Source organism: Doryrhamphus excisus, linkage group LG14 (assembly GCF_037039965.1).
Source record: "Doryrhamphus excisus strain RoL-2023G ecotype Guam linkage group LG14, RoL_Dexc_Guam_v1.1, whole genome shotgun sequence".
NCBI lineage: Eukaryota > Metazoa > Chordata > Actinopteri > Syngnathiformes > Syngnathidae > Doryrhamphus > Doryrhamphus excisus.
The window spans coordinates 8,066,431-8,083,089 of NC_136370.1; the positions used below are offsets into that span (position 1 = coordinate 8,066,431).

The 16,659-nt window shown below is 40.6% G+C and overlaps 4 protein-coding genes and 1 long non-coding RNA gene across 5 annotated transcripts in view; 3 read left to right on the forward strand and 2 right to left on the reverse strand.

The window, feature by feature from the left end:
* LOC144901707 (uncharacterized) overlaps positions 1 to 16,659 on the forward strand; it is a 59,845-nt gene that overhangs the window by 3,434 nt on the left and 39,752 nt on the right. The gene's annotated exons all lie outside the window — the stretch shown is intronic.
* On the forward strand, positions 84 to 4,810 carry tmem234 (transmembrane protein 234). Its single transcript, XM_058091491.2, has 5 exons — positions 84 to 236; positions 547 to 698; positions 771 to 837; positions 1,279 to 1,371; positions 1,491 to 4,810. Exons 1-5 carry the CDS (start codon positions 221 to 223, stop codon positions 1,580 to 1,582), a joined length of 420 nt encoding a protein of 139 aa, XP_057947474.2. The 5' UTR covers positions 84 to 220; the 3' UTR covers positions 1,583 to 4,810.
* Positions 3,082 to 10,905, reverse strand: dcdc2b (doublecortin domain containing 2B). Its single transcript, XM_058091474.2, has 13 exons — positions 10,519 to 10,905; positions 10,393 to 10,444; positions 6,977 to 7,047; positions 6,774 to 6,905; positions 6,561 to 6,695; positions 6,382 to 6,421; positions 6,241 to 6,306; positions 6,006 to 6,174; positions 5,825 to 5,934; positions 4,197 to 4,265; positions 4,037 to 4,117; positions 3,881 to 3,967; positions 3,082 to 3,802 (listed from the first exon to the last, which is right to left on the reverse strand). Exons 1-13 carry the CDS (start codon positions 10,800 to 10,802, stop codon positions 3,713 to 3,715), a joined length of 1,386 nt encoding a protein of 461 aa, XP_057947457.2. The 5' UTR covers positions 10,803 to 10,905; the 3' UTR covers positions 3,082 to 3,712.
* iqcc (IQ motif containing C) lies at positions 12,095 to 14,691 on the reverse strand. Its single transcript, XM_058091490.2, has 4 exons — positions 14,616 to 14,691; positions 13,899 to 14,178; positions 13,712 to 13,833; positions 12,095 to 12,295 (listed from the first exon to the last, which is right to left on the reverse strand). The coding sequence occupies exons 1-4, from the start codon at positions 14,655 to 14,657 to the stop codon at positions 12,260 to 12,262; spliced, it is 480 nt and encodes a 159-aa protein (XP_057947473.2). The 5' UTR covers positions 14,658 to 14,691; the 3' UTR covers positions 12,095 to 12,259.
* The window catches only part of fancm (FA complementation group M), a 42,925-nt gene continuing 39,752 nt past the window's right edge, over positions 13,487 to 16,659 (forward strand). Inside the window, exons 1-4 of the mRNA XM_078796267.1 lie at positions 13,487 to 15,763; positions 15,830 to 16,002; positions 16,081 to 16,158; positions 16,228 to 16,386. Of these exons, the coding sequence (XP_078652393.1) occupies positions 15,121 to 15,763; positions 15,830 to 16,002; positions 16,081 to 16,158; positions 16,228 to 16,386 (1,053 nt within the window). The 5' untranslated portion in view covers positions 13,487 to 15,120. The remainder of the gene's footprint in view (positions 15,764 to 15,829; positions 16,003 to 16,080; positions 16,159 to 16,227; positions 16,387 to 16,659) is intronic.

A 16,659-nucleotide genomic window follows, 5' to 3' on the forward strand; every position in this document is an offset into this window, starting at 1 on the left:
TCCCCACAAAAGGAACATTCAAGATGGTCAAAGTTCAGTTGCTTAATAAACGAAATAAATTGTTATATTACCGGCATAAATTTTACTGCAGACTACTCAAATGAACATTTTCTCTATGAAGTTAGATAATGTTAAAATGTAACATTTATTTGTTGCACATACGTTTCGCGAATAATGAGCAACAGTCGCAGTCGTGAATGCAGCTTGTTCCCGAGTTGTTATGATGGTGACTCTGGGTAAGTCGCGAACTGACTAAGATTGCCCCTTTTAATCATTTCAGTGCAAAAGTAAAAGACTGTGCGTGTGTCTACTGTTTAGACTTTAGTATTTAAGCAGCAATAAACCAATTAATAATATATGTCGCCTCATTGAACCAACTAAAAAGCTAAAAGTTCGCTAAAAGCTAGCATAATAGCTGCCGTGCTACGGAAGTTAGCCAGCTAGACCGGAACTTGGCTTTATGAGTACTACAATAAGACATTGAAGTGATAAAAAAATGAAAAATAAGGTCGTTTACACATATTTGTGACTGTAAATATGTTGCAGTGGAGGTGTTGAGTCTCCTGCTGGTGTCCGTGTTATGGGGCTGCACAAACCCTTTCCTGAAGAGAGGCACGGAGGGTATCGAGCAGGTGTCCAAGTCCAATAAAATCTATCAGTTCCTGGCTGAGGTCAAGTTTCTCTTCCTTAACGTCAAGGTAAACACAAACACATTCAATGCTACAGTTTAAATGATAATTTTAAATATATTGTCTGCTCTTCATCCGTAGTACTTAATCCCTTTTCTACTGAACCAGAGTGGCTCATTGGTCTACTATTACACACTTTCCACTACAGGTGAGACTCCATCGCTAGCATGGAGGTCTAATTTAATAGCCACTTGTTGCTAGGCAGACTTCATATGTCTCAAGATACCTCCCAATTTCACACAACCCGAATTTTAAACATTTATATAAAGATACTTTTCTATAAGTCACATTTTATTTGAATTGAACATTTCATTGTAATTTAAAAATATATTGTTTGTGTAATATTTAAAAAATTATGTTATTCATACAGTATTTTCCAAAATTTGGCAGAAAATTACATTTGCGCTCAAGTTTTATTTGACTTTTTTGAAATGTTATTGGACAGCATTTTGCATATTACAGTATATGGCATTATGGTTTATGTAGATCTTGTGATCATATATAGCATGCTGAAGGTCACAACTGTCACATCAAAATGTCATTTTTCAGCCCATACATTTTTTTTATAAGCATTTTTTTTGTCATGCAGACTTGTCATTTGCTGTTCCTGTGGCAAACTCTCTAACCTTCTTATGGACTCTGCTAACTGGCAAGTTGCTGGGTGAAGATTTTGGAGGAAAACGTGAGTCCATCCAGTCATGATGCATTACTCTGCATTGCCAAAAAAAAAAAGAAACAACACATCATATTAGTGGGCAATTCTAAACCTAAAGGGGATTTTTTCCCTATGTCTCTTTTCAGAGGCTGTTGCTGGACTGTTGCTCACCATGGTTGGCATCACTTTGTGTGTCATAAGCTCCATGGCGGACACTGGCTCTCAGGCTCAGCCTTGATGGCTACTTTCAAATTTAGCTGAACCATTTGTCACTTAAAATGTAAAAAATGTAAATATCAATTTCTGGCTCACGATGACATGTGTTTTTATCATTTACTGATTTTACATAGTTTAAACAGGAGCAAAAACACAAATAAACTATCATAGGGTTTGCCAAACTCAGGGTTGGGGGCCCAAAATAGATCATGGGTAATTTTTTTGAGTTTTTTTTAATATCAATGCATAATAAAGAACACAAGAGACACAAATATGAATCGCAAAATCCATTTGAATATTCATTCATTCATTCATTTTCTACCGCTTTTCCTCATGAGGGTCGCAGGGGGTGCTTGAGCCTATCCCAGCTATCTTCAGGCGAGAGGCGGGGTACACCCTGGACTGGTGGCCAGCCAATCACAGGGCACATATAGACAAACAACCATTCACACTCACATTCATACCTATGGACAATTTGGAGTCGCTAATTAACCTAGCATGTTTTTGGAATGTGGGAGGAAACCGGAGTACTCGGAGAAAACCCACGCATGCACGGGGAGAACATGCAAACTCCACACAGAGATGGCCGAGGGTGGAATTGAACCCTGGTCTCCTAGCTGTGAGGTCTGCGCGCTAGCCACTCGCCAGCCATGCAGCCCCATTTGAATAGATAAAAAGAAAAAAAAAAGTGTCTCATTAACATAATTTTGGGCTCCAACCCTTGTTTGGAAAAATCCTGTCTTTTAAACATTTTCAAGAAATATTTTGAACCCAATAAAATAGCATTAAAAATAATGCTACAACAATACAATGAAATGAAGGAATCAACTTTTATCCTAAAATAAAAAAGCTTGTTATTTAAGTCGAAGTTTCCTGCTCAGAAGGCGGTTGGCATCCTTAGAGCTCATTAACATTCAAGGAGCGACTCCTAATGTAGAACAATATTTTTCTACAAAACAAACCAGGCAAGACATGTCCAGGGAGGCGAGTTCATGCAGGGTTCACTCCCACAACTTGACTGAATTTATGGAGCTCCTATAGAAACGTCCTTGCCTGTTAACTTTGCACTTTTACGCACTCTGAGACTCAACTGTGCGACCCAACTGGGCTTTGAGGCCTTCGGGTGCTACATACCGATGAGGATGCCACCTTCTGGGTGGTTTTACCTGCAGTGTGGTTAGGAGGAGCAACACACCTTTGTTTAAATACGCTTCTTTCTCCTACTGATGCATGGAAATGGGTGTTAAAATGTCCATAGAAAACATCGTAATCAGTCTTTGAGTTCTCTTGATGCCATATTTTATTATTAAAACTGATATATAATTGTATATAAATTGGTGCTTCACTTAAAATGAGCTATATTGAACGTATTGAACACTCACCAGTCGTATAGTTAGTGGGCCACTTCCTGGTGTGTGGAAAATGACATAAGAAAGGGGTGTCCAAAGTCCAGCCCGGGGGTTGTTTCTTTATCATGTTGTCAAAAAAAAATTAAAATCAAAGCGAAGAATGAATGAATGAAGATGAAACAATGATACTAATAATTCATAATTTGTGTTTTGTAGTAAAATATATATGCACTACTAGTCATAAGGTTTACAACAACACAATTTTCCCAGTTATTTATTGAAATTCTAGTCGTTCGAGTCCAATGAATAGCCTGAAGGGTACAAAGGTAAGGGGTGAAGAGCCAGGGGTGAGGGGGGAAAAAAAGGGTAAGATTACCCACAATTGAAAAATAATGTGTATTAATTGATCCCAAAATAGATCAACATTTTAAAGCGGTTCTGCAGAAGCCTCGTCAGTTGGTGCAATTACGGCATTGTACTGGAGAAAGTCATTTTTGCTACAAAAATGGCAAGAAAAAAGGGAATTAACAAAGGAAGAGAGACAGACCATCTTAACACATACAAATTTAGTTATATTAAATTTAGACATATTAGAGTGAAACGTCACTGACAATATCTACATGTACATGAATGTTGAGAAAAAGATTTAATGCAATACTTTTCATTTCTTGTTCATTCTTACTGTCAGGAAGTCAGGAATGCACTTCCTGTCGCCTTTTGTTCTACTTTGTATAGACATTTTAATAACAAAAAATAAGGAAAACAATATTAACGATACTTGTGTAGCACAGAAAGAGTAGTTACTATGATGATGTTACATCTTCAGTTAAGCCCTCTCCCTGGTGGTGGTTCTGTGTTACTGCATCTAATGGCGCTGTGTCTTTTTGATCCTCCTGCAAAATACAGTGGACATGAAATAGCCATGTGTATTTTTTTTTTTAAAACACTAATTTTGCAGACAACCTTAATACCTTTTCATCCCGATGCTGTGAGTAGTTTTCCTGGATGTCGATGTCGCTGTGAGAATTGGGCGAGGACAAAGCCATCTTGTTGAACTCCTTGAGTGGAGATATGAGTATTAGAGTCTCTAGTTGCAAATAACAGTGTGCATATTTGTGTATCTGTACCAAATTTTCAGTGTTAAACTCCTCTTCTTTGTTTTGTATTATCATCTTTTCCGCTTGGCCAGGGTCAGATGGCAGCAAAACCTATAAAAGGACAAAACATACAAAATGGGAGGAGTCTATTCAATGCAGAAACTCAACATTACACTTGTGCCGGACCTACTTTTAGTGTGTCGTGCAGAGCGCCATTTGCGTTGTTCAGCTCCTCATCCTCCACTATTTCTGCAATTCTCTTTAGAATAAACGACAAATGTACTTATTTTATCATTTATAATGATAACAAACTCAAAATCCACCGTACACAGACACGTGCGAGTGCAGAGTACTGTATACATCATCTATAGCAGGGGTCTCAAACACGCGGGCCAAATGTAGTTTGAGGCCCCCGCCTTGATATGAAAGTTTAATGTTAGTGCGGCCCGCGCAAGTTTGATATGGATGCTGTATGGTATCATGTACCCAGAAAAAATTATTACGTTTGATTAATGTTCATGTTAAAGGTTAAATAACTGTTAATAGTTATCCTCCCTATCCGTGTGGAAGTGGTAAGTTTTTGGCTATTTAAATTTAAAGGAAATAACTTGAAGGCAACCATTTAGGTCGCTAGCTCTCTAGTTTGCGAGTTAGCATGTGTCTCAAGACCCTGCAGTTGCGCAATATGTTGTAAATAAAAAGAGTATAAATGTGACTATAGTCGTGTTTTGTCATGTCTACAGGGCTCTAATAATGCTTTGTTCATTTTAATCTGAAAAAAATAATTTGTCTACCCACCAACTATATGTGGTTTAAGTTTTTATTATTAGCCGTTTTATTATTATTATTATATTTATTTATTACTGGTTGATTTTCTTTATTCTTGATTTGTTTATTTATTTTTTATCTTATTTTGTGTAGAAAAATAAAAAGTAAGATATTTGAGAACAGTGGAATGTTTTATCAGAGCTTTTATTGTAGAAAATCGGAACCAAAGCACTGAAAAAGTTTGTATATTTTTCTGTTTTTAATAAATGCGTTTTTTTGGGGGGGAAAACCTGATGCGGCCCAGCCTTGCCCCCAGGTAAATTGAGTTTGAGACCCCTGATCTATAGTATGTCGTAATGTGATTGCTTCCCTGGCGAGTTGTTAATGATTACCTCCACCTTGCATTTATGAAATGCACAAACATACTTGAATAATCCACAAAGTCAAAAGCCACTATACACTTGCTAAAGCACGAGCATGTGACAATGTAACAAACACGGCATATCAGTAATTAAATCACTCCACCCACCAGTTATTTAATCATAACCTCAAGCTTGCGTAATACAAATATACAAAAATATTCAAAATAAGCATGTCCACTTGTGCAATGGACGTGGCATATCACTAATTAAATCACTCTTCCCACCAGTTATTAATAATGACCTCCACCTTGCATAATAGAAATAAACAAAAACACTCCAAATAGCCGCCATACACTTGCTCAAGCACGGGCATGTGCACACATTCAGTCAACACAACATATGAGTAATCACTCCACCCACCAGTTACTCATTATAACCACCACCTTCAATCAGCGAAATAAAGAAAAGACTCCAAATAATCCACAAATTCAAAAGACTCTGTATAGTTGCTCAAGCATGAGCATTCCCACCAGTTATTAATGATAACCACCACCTTGTAAACCTCAAATGCTGTAGATAATTATGGGAATATATAAATATGTTGTACAAGAATACCTCTAAAGTTCCTATAAGAATATGCAGGTATACTTAATGTTTTGGCTGTAATAGTAAAGCTTTGGTAGTAAACCTGATCAACAGGAAGTTCCGTGGCTGTATTCTCATCCTCCTGCACCTCCTCGGCTCCTCTGACTTCCTCCCTCCTCCTCCGTGCTCCCGGTTTAAAAACGCTGCGATGGACTTTAATGTAAAACACAAACATTTTATGATCATGAAACTGACATGCAAAGCTTATTAGTGAGCATCCTAACCGGTTCCGTTGCCGAAGGGTGGTCTCGGGGTTCCTCTAGTTTTACGGATTCTGACGGGCTTGGCAAAGAATAGGGAGCCGTCCTCTGCTCCGTCGCTCGTGTGTTGCTGTTGCGGGGCGGGCGGAGGAGCCGCGTCATCACCCGTCGACTTCACCCTCCGACTGTCTGACTGAGAGAAAACTGTCATGCTGTCGTGGACTGTGAAGGACATAATGAACATAATGACTGTTCTTACCTCTGGAGAGTTGAGAAGAGCGGAGTCACTACACTGGTCTTCTGGTCCGCTTCCTGGCTTTTTGTGCTATAATATTACACATAGTTACTAAAGAAACCAGTCCCTGGTGAACCTCGCTAAATGTAAAAAGAAATGATTTACCACATTTCTCCTCAGTGTTCTTCTCTTTCCTGGGTAATACCTACAGGTACGAAAACAATGGCGCGTGAAGAGAATTACTGGTGTTGTGTTTCAGTGCATCTTTGTCATTGCCGTGCAAGGAAACTCCCCCCTTGTTGGAGAAATATATTATTTGAGGAATAACTTTTTCATAACAATACCTCTCCGTGGCTTTCGAGACCAGCAGCTCCACATACGGAAGCTTCTTGAACCTCTCGGTTCCCACGGCAACGTAGCAGCGGCCGGTCTCTAGCTCCCCCGCCGAAGTCACCGTCACCCCCTCCACGGAACACAGCCTCAAAGTAGCGCAGTGGGCTGCTGATTAGATTTCACCTGACTTCCCCACCCTTCCCCGCAATTTGCTAGTTACTGACCTACGCACAGCGCCAGTCCGTAAGCTGACCTTCTCGGTGACCATACTCAGGATCTGCTCCAGGTCCCTCTGCATGCTCCGGGGAATGATGAATCGGAATGGTGCACACAGGAGGTCTCCGTTGCGGAAAACGCTGATACATTAAGTTTTTTTACAACTACTTCCAGTGAATGTATGTGATTGGATGGCTATAGTGTTACTCACTGTATTATACACGGCACTGGTACAAACTTCCTCCATTTGGCTGACACATTGGGCCTCTGGATTAGTTTTGCCTGCAGGGGACATTCCACAGATTTGTTTCCGCCAAGTAGTACACTTTTTTCACTGGACAGTAACAATATACAGTGGAACTCTTGTAAGTCGACGCCCTTCGTACCGACTGACTCATGTTGAGTGTTTGACCGCGTATCTGTATTGCATATCTGTGTTTTCAGGTGAAATTTTACACTCCAACAAAACTGCTAACCTGCAAAACTGCATATACCGGTACTATATAATGTGCAGTTAATGAACTGATTGGCTGTGTAAGTAAATATGTACCAATGTATCATTGGCTTGACAGTGTTCGTCATTGTGTTATATGTTGTTACTAGTTGTCGCTTGTCACTCAAAGTTCATTCATTCATTTTCTACCGCTTTTTCCTCACAAGGGTTGCGGGGGGTGCTGGAGCCTATCTCAGCTGTCTTTGGGCGAGAGGCCGGGTACACCCTGGACTGGTTGCCAGCCAATCACAGGGCACATATAGACAAACAACCATTCACACTCACATTCATACCTATGGACAATTTGGAGTCGCCAATTAACCTAGCATGTTTTTGGAAACCGGAGTACCCGGAGAAAACCCACGCATGCATGGGGAGAACATGCAAACTTGAACTTGAACCCTGGTCTCCTAGCTGTGAGGTCTGCGTGCTAACCACTTGACCGCCGTGCCGCCCGTCACTCAAAGTTGAATTACAAAATGGTACAGAATAAATACTTTTGTGTTTATTTTATTTACAGTTCATGTTGGATTTTATTTTGTATTCTGCAGAGATCTGCTGTACGTGATTAGTACGTGATTGCTCAGATTGATTGGCTGGCGACTAGTCCAGGGTGTACCATGCCTCTTGTCCGAAGACAGCTGGGATAGGCTCCAGCACCCATGCGACCCTCATGAGGAAAAGTGGTAGAAAATGAATGAATGAATGAGTGCCTGACTTCCTGCTCCTTCCAGCCTAAGTGTCACTGTCCAATGAAACTCATGTGTATCCATATTTTTTCTGCTTTTTACCTAACACAAAAAGAAAACATGTTTTTGCTGTATTTCAAAATGTGGCGTTACAAGCCAATTGACTGGAGTCCTCAAATCTGCCTAGCAACAAGTGGTCAGGCATAAAACTAAAATAATGGCTATTTTGTTTACCCAATCATTAAAAGAATAAGTTAAATAAATGAATACATAAATAAAAAGTCGCAAAAGCAAATGAAACGCAATCACATTTATTGAGCAATTTAAAAAATTGAATGGTATCCAATTGACATTTACAGTGTCTCTGATGGAAACAAAGAGGTCCACAGAGTTAAATATGGCTGTGTGGGCCTGCCCAGACATGCCTTGATGAACTGGGAAGGAAGCTTAACTCCTCACATGCAGCCACGCTTGCTGCAATGCTCCACAGCAACCACAACACTGGCATCCGCGCACACTGGAATCAAAAGTCGACGCCGAATGCACATCAGCGCATGACGTGGGGGGGGGGGGGGGCACGTCCAAGCCACACACAATTACTGTCTGCTCTCTAAATGTTGGCTCAAGAAGAAGAGCCGTTGGCTTCGAAACAACGAAACATCTCAGCAGATGCTCAGAATACAAAGTGAGCACTTGTGAACATGAGTGCATGAATGTGTGTTGCGCTGCTGTGACATTTATCTTCACTGTTGGATTACCCCAAAAATGCTACTTAACCACGGGCCATTACACTTTGGTGCAGATCCAGATAAAGATGCTGAGCTCCCCATACATAGTATATTAGCGCATTAACGGTGGTCACTAATTTAATTCATTTTCTACCGCTTATCCTCACGAGTGTTGCAGACATGCTGGGGCCTATCCCAGCTGTCTTCGAGCGACAGGCGGGGCACATATAGACAAACAACCATTGGAGTGGCCAATTAACCTAGCATGTTTTTGGAATGTGAGAGGAAACCGGAGTACCCGGAGAAAACCAACGCATGCACGGGGGAGAACATGCAAACTCCACACAGAGACGCCCGAGGATGGAATCGAAACCGGGTCTCTTAGCTGTGTGGCCTGCCACCACTACATACACCGTGCAGCCCTAAAAGAAAGTAGTGTTAGCTAAATACATTTTACCTATATACGTACATTCTCAGTTAATTTGTAGCTATGGATACATACAAGTACAGTATATATGATCCTGCCCTGTCTTAAAATTAAATAAAATGTCTTAAAATACAGTAAAAATCGGCATGTTTCAAATGGTGATTAATCGTGATTAATTAATTTGAAAAAAGATTAATATGATACTTTTTTCTAATGATATGACAGGCTTATTTTTTACATTATTACAATTAGGTAATATTACTGCTACTGCTGGTTTCAGACTATCCACGGTTTGATTCTTGTAATGTTGTAAACTCTAAAAAAATAAAAAAAAAAATACTACTTTGCCATAGATGAAGACTTTTGCCCCCTCAATATTATAACTTTATTCTAACTTTATGCCTTTTTTCTTGAAAAAAATTACACTTGTGAGATTATTCATTCATTCATTTTCTACCGCTTTTTCCTCACGAGGGTCGCGGGGGTGCTGGAGCCTATCCGAGCTGTCTTCGGGCGAGAGGCGGGGTACACCCTGGACTGGTGGCCAGCCAATCACAGGGCACATATAGACAAACAACCATCCACACTCACATTCATACCTATGGACAATTTGGAGTCGCCAATTAACCTAGCATGTTTTTGGAATGTGGGAGGAAACAGGAGTGTGATTAATCATGATTAATTAATTTGAAAAAGATTAATATGATACTTTTTTCTCATGAAATGACTTTTTTTGATGATTTTTTTACATGATTACAATTAGGTAATATTACTGCTACTGCTGGTTTCAGACTATTCACGGTTTGTGTGATTCTTGTAAAAAAAAAAAATACTACTTTGCCATAGATGAATACTTTTGCCCCGTCAATATTACAACTTTATTCTATATTCTAATGTGCGTTTTTTCTTGAAAAAAATTACACTTGTGAGATTATGATTTTTAAAATATTTTTACATGACATTGTTCCATTGCTTTACAAATATTTTATTGTATGCCTCAAAGAAAAAAATATGATATTTTCTCACAACATTATTCTATTAATATATTCTGTGAACTTTTATTAGTGTTGTATTGTGCAGAATAATGTTGCAAGAGCTGGTTGCCGCCAAGTAGTACATTCCAATTTGCTTCCAGACTCAATTGAATGGTGTGAATGATGAGTACGTTTAACAGTGACGGAGGTCAGCATGATCACTGATGCATTCCTCTGGTTAGACTTGCATTAATAAGTCATGCATTGAGCTGTTGGCCTTGACAGGATCGTATTCATTCAAAGACAAGAAGCCTACCTGAGTGTCATCACGTGCTGCAGGCTGCTTTTTCACTCCTGTATTCACGTAGCTGTTGTATATAGGAAGCAAACAAAATATATATGAATACTAATACTCATCTAGGGGTGAAGCTTTGCTACTCACTCCAGTTTCTTGAACTTCTCAAAGCCCGCAGCGACATACTGGGCCCCCGTCTGAAGGTCCTGGAAATCTGTGACCTTGTGGCCCTGCCTGGGAGTGTACAGGGCTCGAACTGCCAGCGGGGCGCCGATGTTCTGGGTCACCTCGTTGAGGAAGGCCTCCATGGTGGACACCTGTCGCTGGTTGATCACGAACCTGCGACCGTTGAAGAAGGGGTCTCCATTCCTGTACACCACCACGCTCTTCACCGGGGGCAGCACCGTTGTTGCGGCAGTGCCGGTGGCCATCTCTGAGGTAGCTAGTCCACACACACACCCACATCCTGTCCATTTCTATACATTAACACACACATACTGCACACACTCACCGGCTTGACTAAGCAGTGCAAATTGATGGAGTCCCCCTCGGCGTAGTAGTAGTAGTAGTAGTGGTGGTGGACACGCACCACGTTCTTCTCCGCACCGACCCGCGCACACACACACGAACACTGACAACGGTGTGTATTTCCTGGTTGCTATGACAGTGCAGTCAGCAGCAGAGTGGCTTTGTGGGCCAAACCATTGGCAGCAACCACAACAAAAGGCACAGAGGGTGAGTGGAGGGGGAGGTTAATGGGAGGGTCCTGTGCCTTGTAAGCTGGATCAATATGATAACATTTTGTGCTTTGTGCATCACTATTAAAACCTTGGAATGAAATGTCCAGATTTGTCATCTTTGATTCACTAAATTTATGAAATATTTTAATCTCTTAAAGCATTTCATATCACATTTGATATGAAAAAAAATGGTTCATCTCAGCTGAGTGTACCAAGTAAAATGTAAACATCTATTGTGGTCAACTGTGGCTGTAAAGTTATGTTTACTTGCATGTTTTTTAATCTAATTGAATTTTATAGGGCGGCACGGTGGTCTAGTGGTTAGCACGCAGACCTCACAGCTAGGAGACCAGGGTTCAATTCCACCCTCGGCCATCTCTGTGTGGAGTTTGCATGTTCTCCCCGTGCATGCGTGGGTTTTCTCCGGGTACTCCGGTTTCCTCCCACATTCCAAAAACATGCTAGGTTAATTGGCGAATCCAAATTGTCCATAGGTGTGAGTGTGAATGGTTGTTTGTCTATGTGTGCCCTGTGATTGGCTGGCGACCAGTCCAGGGTGTATACCCCGCCTCTCGCTCCAGCACCCCCTCGACCCTCGTGAGGAAAAAGCGGTAGAAAATGAATGAATGGATTTTATAGTGTATACGGAAAAATCAAAGCAATGTCGTTTATATACTTAAGTCACTTTTTCATTGGCCGGGAGAAGTCACGTTGTTCTACGGCCTAATAGTGATTTTTAATTTAAAGGGGACCTATCATGCTCATTTTATGTGCTTTGTATTAAGTTGTGGACTCCCATACACATGATAACCCACACAGACAGCTTTCTAGCTCTTCCAGATTCGGCACCTCTTTGTACACCTCATTGTACAACAGTCAGAAAAGTGGGAAAAGCATAATAGGTCCATTTTAAGTTAGCAAATATTCTTATTTTATGCTTATTATTACAGTAACAATGCAGTTGCGGAATCAACAGTCAAAAATCAAAATACTAGCAAAATAAATATTTATTCACTTTTATATATTAACAAATACAAGACAAAATATACACTGCGAGACTGTTTAGTCATGTATTCTGAACAATATGTTGATGTAATGAATTTTCCATATGCATATGTTTTTTCCAGTGAGGTCCAGCTGCGTTCACATCAGGCCATGCTCAATTTGTCCTTCAGAGACAGGTACTGCAGGAGGGGGGAGACAGGGCATTATTAAAAATCTGTCAAATATGTATATATATATATATACATATATATATATACATATATTTTAAAATAATTTTGCCTTTAGTGTTTTGTGATGTCACCACAGGCAGGAACCAATGATTACAAAGAGGATTATGACGATGACCATATGGCAGTCATTTGAGCTGAATGTACAGTAGGGTGCATCAAAAAACACAATTATTGAATTTTGATATGGCTGAGTACTAAAAGTGTTCCAATATATGTAGAAACAACACATACAAAATATTTTTCCAATACATGATTATTTAGGGGTGCCACAATACATCTGTTTTTGTGGAATAAAGTGGTCAACAGTTCAATGGTCACCATGAATTGTTATTTAAATATGTTACTATTGCCCCTTATGTTTACAATAAAATACAAATTAAAAAAAAGTGTTTAAATTTTATATGTATGTCAAATATCCATCACTGCTACATAAAATTCAGGGGAAAGCCGTGTGAACATGTCCCATTTACTGCCATTCATTTTGTCAATAGGACAAATGAATGGAGAATCTTGAAAGTTAAATTCTGAGAAATACCCAATATACCCAAAGAGAAAACAAATATATTTACTTTAATAACCCTATAAAAAATGATGCTGTATAGAAGTTCATTGTACTCAACATTTCCAGGTCAACTTTGAAATTGCACATTTTCCGAAATTTTACAAAAGTTTATGTGTGAGGTGGCACCCCTAAATCTCAATGGATTTCCTCAAAACTTTGCAGAATACATTTTTATGTTCATTAGAAAAAAATGAAATGCCAGCCAAATTGATATTATGAAATTAAAATTTCCCATTCAAATTTGATGCACCCTAATGTACAGTATACTGTATCCGATACTTGATTTTGATAAGTGAATTTCCATGAAGTACGATTCAACATTAATAAATGGAATATTTTCATAGTTAAGAGCGTAGAAAACCTGTTTAGCCTGTAGACATGAAATGACACCCCTATATTCACCTTGACGCTCCTACTATTCTTTCTTTATACCACATTGAGCAACTATAATGCGCAGTCTATCGGGACACAAAAGACGGTGCTTTTCGCATCGCAAGATACCAAGAAAACTAGTTAGCCTCCAATTTATTCTACACTTAAGTAAGAGTTTTATATAGAGTGGTGAAGGACTTAATAAGAAGCCAAAAACTTACCACTTCCACACAGAATGGAAGGATAACTTTTACTGGAAGCGGTTCTACCGTCCAACACAAAATACACACAGAACCAAGTCATTAAATAAATAACGGCACTGACTTAGTGAGGTCAAATAAATGTCACCATAATAAATCCAAACAAGTGGCCTTGCAGTGGACTGCCACAGTGCTGATTAAATGAAGGGAAACACTACATCACAGGCTCACCTTTTTCCTGCTGTCAATGGCCTGCTGCAGCCACAGTAGCTCCATGGTCAGGGCGTCTCTATGGAAACGCAAGGCCTCTGGATTGTGAGGAACCTCCTGGGCCGAACAGTACCGCTGCAGACCTGAAAGACAAAGTCATAATCCAGATAAAGACAATATATTTCAAAATTATTTGCGAGGATTTTACCTTTGTGAGGAAGCTGTGTCTCCAGCTCCATACTGCTCCAAATGGACGTGGAGTCTCTTGTGCTCTCCAAAATGTCATCACAGCTCAATTTCTGACCTGCCGCCGGAAATGAGCTGATTTCTAAACACTCCCTTGTTTGTTTATCATTTCCTGATCCATCTCTCTCTGCTTCTGTCTGCAAAAGTACACAATGCATCCCCCCTTCTGTCGCTGCTGGGTTCTGTGACGTGGCTCTGACATCTGGTCCTGGGTCTTTAGTCGTACCGTGCGGGGGGCCATCCTGGTAATGTGCAGAGGCATGAGAAAGGTACGAGATGGTGGATAAATCTCACTTCATTACAGGTAAGGAAACTTGCAGTGTCTGTGAAGTGGGGGATGGAGATGATGGCGTCCTTCCACTTTAAATGAGCCAAAGTGCCATCAATCTCTTTCACGACGTCCTCAAAGTCTGTCCGTGCACGACGCACCTCCTCCCTCACCAAATATCCACGAACATACGCCTGCATAGAGAAGATTAGCAACAACTGTTAACTATTACAACTTTCGTGTTAGCATAACCAGCCAAATACTGACAATCGAGGACAGCGCTAACAATAATGGCCGCCGCTAGCAACTTCCCATATGCATGAAGCAAGCCAAAGTAGCGCCACAACCATAAATAATACATTTATTGCTTCGCAGTAAGCAAGCAGATAAATTACACAAAAGGGTTATTACCTGAAAAAGGCATAGTGTCTTCTCCAAGTTACGCCTATCCATCACTATGGTAACATGACTGCAGGACCACTTGTCAGAGAGCGGGACTTTTTTTGTATGCTTCCGGTATAGAGCTAAAAAAACAAAAGCTTGTTGTTATAATTGAAATCTAATGAAGATAACATTTCGGTGTACTGTTTAATTTACAGTGATTACAATTGTTTATACATATTTATATAAGGAACTGAAAAAACTTTAAACTTCAAAAATGACGTGAGCAAGCTCTCTGGTGGGTATGGAAGGTTGTATTTTGAAAAGATACAAACGGAAGTAGTGGACTATGGTAAATAATGTAATGTTCTCGAAGCAGTACAGGGGGCGGTAATGAACAAGAAGGATGCCAAGCGCCGTTCAAAACACACGAAGAAGATTAAAATAGACATGATGCTATGTTTGTATCTTCTGTTAGCTCATCGTCGCATGGCGCTGTCTTTCAAAGTTTATTTGTACCCAAAACTCTAAAAAAATGAGCGCTTCGTCTAATCAGAGGACTTTATTTCAAACATGGGGTGCATCCGCGCCTCAAAACAAAGTTGACCCACCGAGAAAAGAAGGAAAGAAAGCTACTGGACAGCGAAGAGCAACTTCAAGCAACATTGTAAAGAAAAATTCAACAAACCCACTGTGGACTGAGATAGGTAATTGCTCAATAAGCACAACAGAAGCTCCTGAAGCAGCTCCTGAAGACGATGACGACCTTATATTGTTGGCTGTCACTGAAGCAGAAGAGCGACACCAACTTGATAATGCTAATTTACTCCAAAAGAAGTGCCCCGCATCTCCTATGTCATCTGAAAAGACATGCTATCCAGACTTTCCTGGCTTTGACAGCTCTTCTGCTTCAGTGTGGATCTATCCCACTAACTACCCCATCAGGGAGTACCAGCTGAAGATATCAGAGGCGGCCTTGTTTCAAAACACACTAGTTTGCCTTCCAACTGGATTGGGAAAGACTTTCATTGCCTCTGTTGTTATGTACAATTTCTACCGCTGGTATCCATCCGGGAAGATTGTGTTCATGGCGCCCACGAAACCTCTAGTGGCGCAGCAGATTGAGGCCTGCTACAAAGTGATGGGCATCCCTCAGGCGCACATGGCAGAGCTGACCGGTATGTTGTCCTTTTGAAAGGTTTTTGGGAGTAGTAATAATTAATGACCATGTTTATATTATGCAGGCAGTACAGCAGCCAACAAGAGACAGGAAGTGTGGCGGTCCAAACGCGTGTTCTTCCTCACGCCTCAGGTGATGATGAACGACCTGTCCAGAGACACCTGCCCGGCCCAGCAGGTCAAATGCGTGGTGATTGATGAGGCCCACAAGGCTCTGGGCAACCATGCCTACTGTCAGGTACGACATCAAACATCACACCTGTAATGCATGTGTAGTTTTATTTTGAACACAAACCCTGCTTGGTTGCTCCTTCAGGTGATCCGACAGCTCAGCAGCCAGACTCTGCAGGTCCGCATCCTCGCCCTCAGCGCCACTCCAGGAGGAGACACGAAGGTCAAGAGTTAAAATTTATGACGCAAAGGTCAAGGCTTCCATCTTTATATTTTTTATGACCCCCTACAGTCGGTGCAGTCTGTCATCTCCAACCTGCTCATCTCCCACATTGAGCTGAGATCAGAAGAGAGCCCAGACATCCAGGCCCACTCCCACCAACGCAGTGTGGAGAAAATGGTTGTCCCGCTGGGGGAAGCGCTGGCTGCCCACCAGGCTCGCTACCTGCAGGTAGGCTCCTATGTTATTATATTACAGACGTGTGTGCCTTTATAAAGAGAGCAGTTTTTGCAGTTTTGCTGCCTCCTAGTGGTCACTATTTGCAGCATGCTTTCTCTGCGTGGTAAAAGGAAATTGTCCATCATCCATCATTCCTTATGAGACATGAACACACATGTCTTTATTTTTCTGTGCGTTCTAATGATATAAAAACAGATAAAAAAAGACAGCTCATTACTCATAAATATGTGAAACACAGTGTTAACATACTGTAGGTACCGGTAC

What these genes read in the sequence shown, in the direction of transcription:
- tmem234 (XM_058091491.2), top strand. An exon ending in TTCTCTTCCTTAACGTCAAG is followed by an intron (nt 699 to 770) that starts GTAAACACAAAC and finishes CTTCATCCGTAG; the next exon opens with TACTTAATCCCTTTTCTACT. An exon ending in TGAAGATTTTGGAGGAAAAC is followed by an intron (nt 1,372 to 1,490) that starts GTGAGTCCATCC and finishes GTCTCTTTTCAG; the next exon opens with AGGCTGTTGCTGGACTGTTG.
- dcdc2b (XM_058091474.2), bottom strand. Translation starts at nt 10,802, where the DNA reads ATGGCCACCGGCACTGCCGCAACAACGGTGCTGCCCCCGGTGAAGAGC. An exon ending in GTCTCGAAAGCCACGGAGAG is followed by an intron (nt 6,422 to 6,560) that starts GTATTGTTATGA and finishes TCGTACCTGTAG; the next exon opens with GTATTACCCAGGAAAGAGAA. An exon ending in AGTTTAACACTGAAAATTTG is followed by an intron (nt 3,968 to 4,036) that starts GTACAGATACAC and finishes TCTCCACTCAAG; the next exon opens with GAGTTCAACAAGATGGCTTT.
- iqcc (XM_058091490.2), bottom strand. Translation starts at nt 14,657, where the DNA reads ATGGATAGGCGTAACTTGGAGAAGACACTATGCCTTTTTCAG. An exon ending in AGACACTATGCCTTTTTCAG is followed by an intron (nt 14,179 to 14,615) that starts GTAATAACCCTT and finishes GCACATTACCAG; the next exon opens with GATGGCCCCCCGCACGGTAC. An exon ending in GACACAGCTTCCTCACAAAG is followed by an intron (nt 13,834 to 13,898) that starts GTAAAATCCTCG and finishes TTTGTCTTTCAG; the next exon opens with GTCTGCAGCGGTACTGTTCG.